Source organism: Chaetura pelagica, unplaced genomic scaffold (genome assembly GCF_000747805.2).
Source record: "Chaetura pelagica isolate M959 unplaced genomic scaffold, ChaPel_1.0 scaffold17, whole genome shotgun sequence".
NCBI lineage: Eukaryota > Metazoa > Chordata > Aves > Apodiformes > Apodidae > Chaetura > Chaetura pelagica.
The window spans coordinates 11,419,075-11,430,307 of record NW_009970726.1 but is presented as its reverse complement, the minus strand read 5'-3'; the positions used below and the strand labels follow the sequence as shown (position 1 = coordinate 11,430,307).

Below are 11,233 nucleotides of genomic sequence, written 5' to 3'. Positions count from 1 at the left end.
TCAGCAGGAGAGACTCTAACCCTCTGAGTAAGACTGCATCTTTCTGTTGTGTAAACTGGTCTATGAGTATGAATAAAACAATACATCCCTGCCTCATTAGCCTTGGGGAAGATTAATGCCCTCTAATCTACGCTAAATAAACTCAGAAGCATGAAGACCAATATTTAAGTCCTACACTCAGCTGCTTGTGAATTAATAGGAATCACCCTGAAACTGCTATTACGAAATGCAAATATTTGCAAAAGAACAATTAAAAATATTCCTGAAGTGCAAACGAAAGGCTTATCAGCCATGTTTGTGGTATGCACAGGGACAGGCAGAAGGTGAGCGCTAATGAATCCCAGGGCAGGAATCTATGCTAAAAATCCATTATTCCACTGGTGGTAGGTAATGCACTTGTAATGCACATCTTGCACTGGGAAATAATTCTACCCAATAATCAGAGGGCATGGCTTAGGATGCCCTAATTTGGATTCTTTGGACAGTTTGCTTGGATATAACTACCTGTATTTTCAGAAAGCTGCAGTACGTGGCTCACAGTAAATCTAATTCAAACACTTGCTGATACTGCTTAAACTGATCTCATCTGCCCTGATCTGCAATTTTGTGTTAGCTAAAGTAATAAAAGAATCCTGTTAAACCTAAATTATCAAATGAAAAAGGCAATTTTCTCATTCATACTCCATTAGTTTTTTTAGTTATTGCTAGGAAAGCTCTAAAATGCTTAGGCCATAAAATAAACATGTGGCTTAATGTACAGTATGTGTACTTAAGAGGATGATGGCATCTGCAGTAACTGCTCTGTACTGCCACAGTAATGGGATGCACAAATTAAGCAACAGCACATATCAAGTAAAGCATACAAAAATGTATGGCGAAAAGTAACAAGCCTTCTGCTTTTTTACTCTTTTAAAATAACTCTTTAATTGCTAAAAAGAAGAAATCACCAATATCCACACCTACAACACAACATTGCAACGTGGTTGATTTCAACAGATACCTGTTACCTCTGTGCCAGCAAAACTATGCAATATTATATCTTTAACATTTCATTGATTAGAAGTTTATAAAAATTTCCCTTCCCCAACTAAATTCAGTGATAAACTTTTCAGTCCTGAAGTGATACAATTAGCCTAATAGGTTTTCAACCACACAACATTGTTAAGATTTTGGAAAAAAGCACCCCAAAATTCTTAAATCACAGAAATGTAGGATAACATATGAAAAAGCATCCAAGAATTCACTTTTGAAAATTAAATCAAGCACCTAGATCACTTAGATACCTTCGACAATTTCACTCTCAGGCCTTCCTTCAAACGTATTGGAGTACTTTCTACCAGTAATTTAAATTCTTTCAGAAGAGCAGCACAACTAGACCTGCAAATTCACAGAGGCAAAATTGCATAACCAAACCATTTACAGACATATTTTAGCAAAACTTTGCAACAGCAGGTATTAGGATTTTTGAGAACACAAGAACCTCTGACATTCAACCCCTGTGCTTCTTTATCCCTTGATGTTTAGTTAAAATAGTTATCGTTGGGAACAAGGAGCAAGCAGAGCCTCTGCAGAAAGGTGCAACGAACATCTGGATCTGACAAACTCGATGAGAATCATAAAATGCAGATTGCAGAATTCTCCTTCAGCCAGACTTTTACAGAAATATATTTTCCTGGCTAAAAAGGATGGCAGAGCACAGTTTTACAGAGGGAAACACAAAAATATAAAGAGGAGAGTCCCATTTTCTTCCTCAGTAATCCCATAAGATTAACCATCTGTTTCCATAACAGCTTTGGACATTTACCTGACTGCTGAGAGGGCCTTTGCCCATCACCTGAGGTGAGTCTATACTCTCCTTTCCATGCTGTCAGTGGTAGCTACACGGTCAGACTTGCTCTGCTTGTTTTTCCCCAGCTTCCCATTAATGTGACCAACTTGTTCTCCCCAGTTGCAACAACTGTGCTGGCCTATTTACTTACAGCTCAGATTTTCTTCCATTCATGGCACAAAGCTGAAAAGTAAACAACAGTTAAGAAAACATTTGCCTGCCAAAGCCCAGCATGAGAAGGTGCAAGATCTCTTTGCCAGAGCCTGGACTTGTGTTTACTCACACTCTCAGCACTGTTTCATGCTCTTGCTTGGCATTGTGTAGCAACAATCAACATCGTCTTCAGGGCCCCCACTCTTATTTGGCCTTTGAGAAGTTACAAAATATAACAGCACACTGTTTTCTGAGACTATATTGACTGCACTAATTACCCACAATACTGTATATTTGCTATTAAGAACATGAATGTGTGCTTTCAAAGTGTGACATTCAGGGCTTTGAGGATGTGAAAGGCATTAGATGGATTGTTCTGTCACTTAATCCGAGGCTTCAATGTACTTTAAAAAATGTGTTTAAAAACCCAAAAAACCAGAATACACATTTTAACTGTTGAACTTTTACAGCTAAAGGAGTTTGTAAGGACCCTATCACTATGTGGTTACAACAGAAGATACACAGCTAAGCCAGGTCACGGTTTCCAAGAACATTCACAGGGATTGAGGATGAGGAAAATGAGGGACAGGTCCTGGGGGAGCCTTCGGGAGACTGAGCTGCTCACTGGGGAAGTGCCTTGAGTATTGCATTCACTTCCTCTGCCACTGCTGTCAAAGCAAACTCAAACTGCTCCTGTGGAGAGAACAAACACATACTCTGAATAATAAAACACAACACCTTCCAAAAGCCTGGTGCGCTGTTCTGCAGCCAAGTATCCTCAAGACATTCTTAAAAATATGAATATGCAGGAAGAACTGTACACTGCACCAGGAAGGAACAAAATGTTCTGGGATTATTGGTGCCATATAACATGTTTGACAGCATCTTGAAGCCAAAGTAATTTTAATGGAGAAAAATGTTGGTAGCAGAAACTAAGCTATTGGGACACAATGATGCATTGCAATTGCATGGTCAGAGGGGCTTGGGAGTAGTTGATCACCAGCCATTTCTTTCTGACACAGAGATGAAAACTTGTTAACATAATTGAGATACGAAATAGGTGAGATGCAGTAACACAGAGCCTTTCCTTTTGTCAGGACTGTTTCTAGTTGAAATCAGCCAGAATGAATACCATCTCACCTTATACCTATCATATAAAACAATATCTGCTTTTTGGTTTACCTGTTATTGTTTTTCTTCAGCCTCCCTTTTAAATCACTTTCCTGCACCCACAAATTACCTTATGATGTTTAGATCACTCACATTTAAGAAATACTTGGGAAGGCCTTTCTCTGCTATTAAATTTTTGCAAGCATAAAACCAAAACTGCTAACAGGTTTCAGCACTGGGTTGGCAGAGGTGTGAAGGACACAGCCATGAATGGCCACCTCATCTAAGTGCAATCCTAACACAATCCTGAACTGTCACGTCCTACAGAAGGACAAAGGAGCTTTACTTCCTCAAAGTTAACAGGTGTTATATTTTATAAGCAAGAAGATTTTCTCAGAAATTTTATCTTTCTGAAATACCTGACAAGATTATTTGGTGTCTGCAATTTTTCAGATGAAAAAGCAATGTGAGCAGTTTACTTAGAATATAGAAAAATCAAGGACATCAGACAAGGGCTATGGAGAAGTTTCTGGATTTTCTAGAAGCACTGCAATTGTTTAAGCTAGCCAGGGTCAACAGCTGTTGAAGAACCAATTTTGAGAATGGAAGTTTGATGTGCATCCTGCAAAGTATCCCAAGATCACTGCTGGGATATTATCTGTGCTGCCAGCTAAGAAACTGGTGGTCTGGAATATACCTCCAGCCCCACAGTTTGTGCTGCCTGGGGCTGTGTGGCAGGGCTGCAGGTATGCATGCAGCAGTGGTGGATGGCTGCAGGGCACAGCCAGCCCTGGAAAGTACTTACGGACTAAAGCATTCATTTTCCACAGTGTTTCACTTTGCTGAATAGATTTGCAAGAGGGATGAAAGAACAAACTACAGATGCGTAACTCCTAGTTCAGAAAGACAGCTGACTTTTAATTCCTGCAATTCAGTGCCAGTCTTCTCTGCCTGGCCTTAGCCCATTGCAGAGTCATCTCCCATGTGGAGATGCCTCAGAGACAAGTAATGATGGGCACAGTTCCAGAGCAGAAAAAGAAGAACAAAACTCAGAATAATTTCTCAGAGACACTGACATTCAAGAATTTTGATGTCTTCTAGGTGCTGTCAAAGTGGCATTCTTGTACTTTGCTGGACTGCAGCCAAGAATTTTTAATTAGACATCAATTCAGCCTAAAGAGTAGGACTCATCCTCATTAGGAACAGAAAATGATGCATATGCCTGCATATGCCTCCCTGCACTTCCTAAGGTCTCTGCAATTAAAGTAGAGACTGGAAATGCTGGTGGCCACCCAGGAGAAGCAGTTATATTTTAACAGGAGCACACTGAAGGCCTGAGAGGAGCTGGAGGGCAGTGGAAGCAGAGAGGGTATTCATCCGAACATGCTGTGCCAGAACCAAACTGGGTGCTCGTCCTGGCTCAAAAAGCTGCAGGAAATTTGGGCTGATGCATGAGAAGTGCCTGCCTCTGGGAAAAAGAGCCTTGGCTGGAGGAGCTGGCAGCTGCTGGACCCCATCGATGCAGCCCTGTGAGGTGAGAGACCTACAGAGCAGCCTGGGCAGTCAGGGTTGGCACCAGGGCTGGCAGAAGAGGGACAAAATGGGTAGTCCCAGGATGCTAGTGCTCAGATGTGAGTGGGACAGCTGGTCCCCATTGCTGCCAGTCCCTGGACCACAGGGAACACAAGAGGAGGCTGATCTGAGCACGATGAGAGTTGACACAGTGATGCTGCCAAGTTCCAGAGATGTGCAGATGCCTCTTCCAAGATGTGGGCATCAGTTCAGAAGAAAAGAAGCTGCCCATGGTAATGAGGCTACTTAATGTGCTCTTCATCTGAGTATCGAGTCAGGAAAAGCTCAGGGACTACACTAGTTTAATACTAGTCCCATTGCTAAAAGTAACTTATATTACTCTAAAGTTATTCACTAAACAAATCAATATCAGTTCATCTCCTTGTGAAGATCTGTCAGATTGAAGACCATCTGACCTGCAGGTGTCTTTACCCCTCATGGAGGGTACCCCTCACATGAACACAGGGCACCACTGCACTATCTGAGGAAAAGCATCTGTTCCACCCAACGACCATAAACTGAACAATATTAAGCTGGAAGAGGACAGATTTAGGTTAGACACTAGGAAGAAATTCTTTAGTGTGAGGGTGGTGAGACACTGGAACAGGTTGCCCAGGGTGGTTGTGGATGCCCCATCCCTGGAAATGCTCAAGGCCAGGTTGGATGGGGCTTTGAACAACCTGGTCTGGTGGGAGGTTTCCCTGCCTATGGAGGGAGGTGGAACGAGATGATCTTAAATGTCCCTTCCAAACCAACACATTCTATGATATGATTCTATGAACATGACAAAGTTTAGATGCAGATTTTTGAGACAAGTTCAGTGCAGACTTCCAGCTAACATTAGGAGACTTCCAGCTAACCCTAAATCACTGAGGCAAAACAACTTATAAAGCATAACCTTTACAGGCAGAGCCCAAAACTGACTGAAACACTGCAGTGAAGGGGACAGCAGAGCAGACACTTGAGATATGAGAGGACTTGGTCTTTCTGGGATGGTGCACCTGACATCTTCACCCTCCTTCCTTTTGTGTAAGATACACAGGAGAAATGCAGATAATGCAGCTTCCATTGATATGTACCACCACCCTCCAAAGAAAAGCCTTTACACACCTCCCACACCTTTCCATGAGAAAAACCATTGTTAGATCAAATTAATTTCAGTAATTTTTAAAGAAGCTCAGTTTGTTGTTTTGTACAGCTACACTGTCAGTCACACATTATTTGCATATGCAAGATGGAATGGAGATTAATTTTAACATCTAACTTTGCACAGAAAAGAGAGCTGGACATGCATTTTGTGGTGTCAGTCCACCCATAATGCAGAACTGACAAGAAGGAGAGAGAAAAAAAAGAAATATAGATTTTTTTTTCCATCATAGAGAATATGCTTCCTCCTTCATTACTTTTTCCTCTCACATGTAGTGTATCAATTTTATTTTATGATTCTTCTGCAAAAAAACCCAAACCCATAACAAAACCACAAACCCTTTATTAGGCTTCTCAGAAATCCAGAATGCTGCTATGATAATTTCATTACCATTTATTATATGCAGTACTTTTGAATTAAGGATCCCTTCCAGATGACAAAATGTTGCAAACAGATCTTTTACATGCTTATTGAAAATGTGGAGCGCTGCCTGCTGGAAACACAATAACATTGCTGAAGTAAGTTGGTGTTTATTTTGCCTAGGGATATTCTGTAATTGGCATTTCTAACCTGACTTTTAATCCATTGTTTTAAATTACTCCAAAAGTCTAATATTGCTCATTTGTATTCAGTTGGGAAAGCACAGAGGTTTGTTTAAATCCATCAGAAAAATTCTCTGGGGATTGTGCGTTGCTAGCATGTAACCAGATATTTATAATTTGCAAGACACCAGCTTGAGTAAGTGATTTGGGTGGTTTTGAGCAAATGACAATCAAGGAAGAAGGAGCAAGAGGAGAGATAAGCAATATCCTGAGAAAAATGTTCATCCTGGATGAAAACACAGGATATGTTCCTTTTCTGGAGCTCTCCTAGATAAATGTTTGGAGGGGAAAGGCATATCTTGAGTAGGATTTTAATGGGATTTGGGCTAACTAAGAGAAGTATAACCTCATTCTTTGGCTCTGGATCTATGTTTTCCTTTTCTTTTCTTTTCTTTTCTTTTCTTTTCTTTTCTTTTCTTTTCTTTTCTTTTCTTTTCTTTTCTTTTCTTTTCTTTTCTTTTCTTTTCTTTTCTTTTCTTTTCTTTTCTTTTCTTTTCTTTTCTTTTCTTTTCTTTTCTTTTCTTTTCTTTTCTTTCTTTCTTTTCTTTTCTTTTCTTTTCTTTCTTTCTTTTCTTTTCTTTTCTTTTCTTTCTTTCTTTTCTTTTCTTTTCTTTTCTTTCTTTCCTTTCCTTTCCTTTCTTTCCTTTCCTTTCCTTTCCTCTTTCCTTTCCTTTCCTTTCCTTTCCTTTCCTTTCCTTTCCTTTCCTTTCCTTTCCTTTCCTTTCCTTTCCTTTCCTTTCCTTTCCTTTCCTTTCCTTTCCTTTTTCCTTTCCTTTCCTTTTTCCTTTCCTTTCCTTTTTCCTTTCCTTTCCTTTCCTTTCCTTTCCTTTCCTTTCCTTTCCTTTCCTTTCCTTTCCTTTCCTTTCCTTTCCTTTCCTTTCCTTTCCTTTCCTTTCCTTTCTTTCCTTTCCTTTCCTTTCCTTTTTCCTTTCCTTTCCTTTCCTTTCCTTTCCTTTCCTTTCCTTTCCTTTCCTTTCCTTTCCTTTCCTTTCCTTTCCTTTCCTTTCCTTTCCTTTCCTTTCCTTTCCTTTTTCTTTTCTTTTCTTGAAGGCAACAAGCTGTAATTCTCAGCTCTGAGAGGAAAACTGGAATCAGAGCTCTATATCTGTACAGAGTTGCCATATATTTTGGATGCATTTACAGAGCAGCTCAGGACTTCCATCATCCCTCAGACTAAATATATGTGACATTAGATACTGTGTGCTATATGCATTTTTTCACAGTCTGAATAATCAAAGCAGAAGGAAGATTTGTGCAATTTTTTATCTTATTTGCAGATAGTTAGCTTTGACTGGCTCATTTTTATTTTTCGTGCACTTACTTAATTGGTAAATAATAAACATCCCCCCAGCAGTTCTCCAGCACCACTTCTCCCACTATTAGTGGGAAGATAAAAATTATTAGGAAGAGATTAAAGAAAAGTTATGAATCAATGATTCCTGCAAAACATACTTATTTCACCTTTGTCTGTCAGCAATTTCAGCTCCCTAAATGCTCCAGACTTTCCTATCAGTTCCTGCCTGGCCAAGACAGAGTGCTGTCATGTTGCTCTTGTTACTCAGTTTGGGGTTATAACTTTCATTTGATATTTTACAATACAGATCTGTTTGGTCTCCATGTCATGAACAAATTTCTTTATTGTCATATTTGCAGGTCTTAATTTGCACCAAATACCCCAAAATATCACTCCATACATCACTGAAATTGTTAATAAAAGAAAGTTGCATTTCTAATTTAAGGCACTACAATCACACCATCAGCTATCTTTGAAAGTTTCACATTGTGTAAAAATGCCAAAAGTATTAAAACTGACAGGAATTATAGAGTAAGATGTTCACTGCACCAAAGAGTAGAAATAAAGTCACTGTGCTACAGCCACAAAGAACATGGCTTTAGGCATGATGCAAGCTTTTACTTTCAAAGATGCTAAAAATCACTTGATTACCCACAAAACTCTATTTCCTCTAATTAAAACCCCCTTTTTTTTTCCAGAAAAAAATCAAGTGCAGCAGTTACATTCTTTTTAATGAGCTGAAGCTTTAAAAAAAATCTTAAATGCACAGTTAAGCACAGATACTCTAAAAATACTCCATATTTCAGGATGAAAGCAAGAACATTCTTTCAAATGCACACTTTCTTTAGTAGACTATAGATTGTTGTCTTGACTGCCCTTCATATATGGTAATCAAGATAGATGCTGGAGATGTTACAAGAAAGAGCAGTAAACACCAAAGAAAGTAGCCTAGATAAATCTTCACTGTAAATAAACCTCAGTTGGTAGGGAGCCAAACAGAGTAATCAGCAAGCGACCTGCGTTAAATTAGGTCATAGCCTCTCTCTTCTGTCATGAAAACAACTACTGTGAAAGACCTTTAATGTATTTAAAATCCCAGTGGATTTATTGACAGTACCTTTGTCTGGACCATGCCTGGTCTCTGGTCCCTCAAGTGCTCCAGGGTAGCAGCAATATCAATCTCTTTAGCACCTGCAACAAACCACAAATTGGGCTGAGTTCACAGCACAAGATAATCCATGCTGCATCTGTCAATCTCTTGCTATCGGGTTCCCTTTGGGCTAACAGTCCAATTGAAAATTATTACATCCATCTCTCAGCAGACTTGGCAGGCAGCTGCAATTTTTGTGTTCATATAGAAAAATAAGAGGTCGGGGCAGCCTTTATTAACATTTAATTCCAAAAAAAAAAAGCCAGAGAAAAACAAATTCTTAAAATACTTCTGCACCTAGAGCAGAATATATTTGGTAGAACCTAAAGGTCTGTCGTGGCAATGCCACCAAATGTCCCTTCAAAATTTCTAAGAGTATGCACTGAATTAAGGCCCAAACCACACAAAGATTTATGCTGGTAAAACAAGATTCAGGTTAACTCTTGTCACTGACAGAAAACCTGTTTGTGGCTTCCTAATTCAGGACCTGCAATACAGTATTGCTGTGTGATCACTGTTTGAGCAGGCAATTATTCAGCATTTTCTTTAGGTGATACTTTGGGTGCCTAGACACCACTGCTGTGTAGAGATCTGCAGCACCAGGATGCAGAAAACAGGCCCATGGAGCCTCACTGCAGTGGGGACTGGCTCCCTTCTGCACTGCAAATGAAGGTGCTTCCTTTTCAAACGTGATCTATGCAGAGCAAAGCAAACCTTTGTGCCTCTCACCTTTCTTATAACAATCCAGGACCTGGAGGACCACAGAGGACAGGGAGATGCCCATTTCCCCAAGACCACCCTCCTCATTTTCCTTAGGTGCCTGACCAGATACATGTTTTTTGAGAGGGCCAAGAGAAAACCAGGATTTTGGTCCCTTTGGTTTGAAATCCAAGATTAGAAGTATCCTTTGAGCTGAGAAGTTCAGCAACAGAATTTGGGTCTCCTGCATCTGTCCCCTTTGACATCGTGCAGGAGCATCGCACAGCGCCAAAGGACCAGGCAGATGGGCAAAGGGTCACCCTAGCCCAAGTGTAAGTGCCCCATCTCTGCTCCCCTATTCCCTCCTGCCCTGGGTGTCCATGCATTCTTCTAGGGCAGATGTGGGTCTGTAGCCTCTGAAACTTAGGAGGACACTGAGACTTCAGGTCTTTCCCCTCTTGTACATACAAGTTCATCATTAGATGGCTTATCAAGGATTGGTGCCAAACCGTGCCTGGAGGTCATGCTCCTAAAATGCTGCTACTGCAATGGCTCACATAGAGGCATCCAGAACATACACTTGCTTAGTTCCCAGGACTGGATTTGCAGGATTGGGCCAATGCTTACCACTATTTCTACAGTTCTTGCAATTTAAGGGCTTAAGTCTAATTATAATTAGGTTCATGCCAGTGCAAACATTATGCACCTCCTCATTTACCCTACTCAGCTTTATAACTCAATACCATCTTTTCAAAAATTCAGAAAAGTTACTAAAAGTAGCTGATTTAATTTGGTTTCCTTCATGTCTTCCTTAAAAAACATGAGAAGATATTTAAAAATAACTCAACTCTAGAAGAGTAATTAATTTGCAATACACTCTTCATATTGACAAAAATATGTTCTTTAGCTGTGTCAGAAATTGAATAAATCCTTTCAGTAAACATAACAGTGACAACTTATATTAGGTATGTGACAGATATTTTTGCTAATTACCATGGGTTGGGGTATTGTATGGGTTCTTCTTACTGCCCCCCACCCCCGACACTGTCCCACATTGTACAGGAATTTACAGGGATGAGCTTTGAAAGAATACAAAGTTTTATTTTAAGATATCACCCCCCCATGCCAAGCTTCCTTACAATGGACGAGAACAATACACAGTCACAGATGCTGTAAAGTCTGATAACAGTGACAGTAATTACACCTAAAGTCTGTTGCAGGTTTTGCAGTGCCAGTTCATCTGGAAAGCATCGGTAAAGGCACACTCTTTGGAAAACCCTCACAGTGGTGTAACACAGTAGCTCATTTCACTGTTTAGTCTCACACAAGCACATGGGGTTTTTCTGTTCCACCACAGATGTCTGTGAGTGAAGCAGAGCCCTGCAAGTACCACATATGCTTTACAGTCTGACTTGTGGCCTTCATTAGATTACCAGGAATTAAAACATCCTAGTAGCAACTTGGCTCAACATAAGAGGAATTCTCTTTTTCAAGAAATTAAGATGTGAGAATATTTTAAGACACTGACATGGATGAGGTTAACCACAGTCCTGAGCCAGCCTGTGAGATGTGCTGCAAGGATGAACCCAGAGACTCTCCTGCTGGAGCTGGCAGGCTGGAGTCCCATGTGGGTTTCCCCATGACTGCAGACGTGTATGTCACCCCTCCAGGAAGGGAT

The 11,233-nt window shown here is 40.2% G+C and overlaps 1 protein-coding gene across 1 annotated transcript in view; it reads right to left on the bottom strand.

The window, feature by feature from the left end:
• Positions 1–2,602: 2,602 nt before the first annotated feature.
• PTPRN2 (protein tyrosine phosphatase, receptor type, N polypeptide 2) overlaps positions 2,603–11,233 on the bottom strand; it is a 91,060-nt gene continuing 82,429 nt past the window's right edge. The window contains exons 10-11 of the mRNA XM_010007048.1: positions 8,824–8,897; positions 2,603–2,674 (exon numbers count right to left, since the gene is read on the bottom strand). Of these exons, the coding sequence (XP_010005350.1) occupies positions 2,603–2,674; positions 8,824–8,897 (146 nt within the window). The remainder of the gene's footprint in view (positions 2,675–8,823; positions 8,898–11,233) is intronic.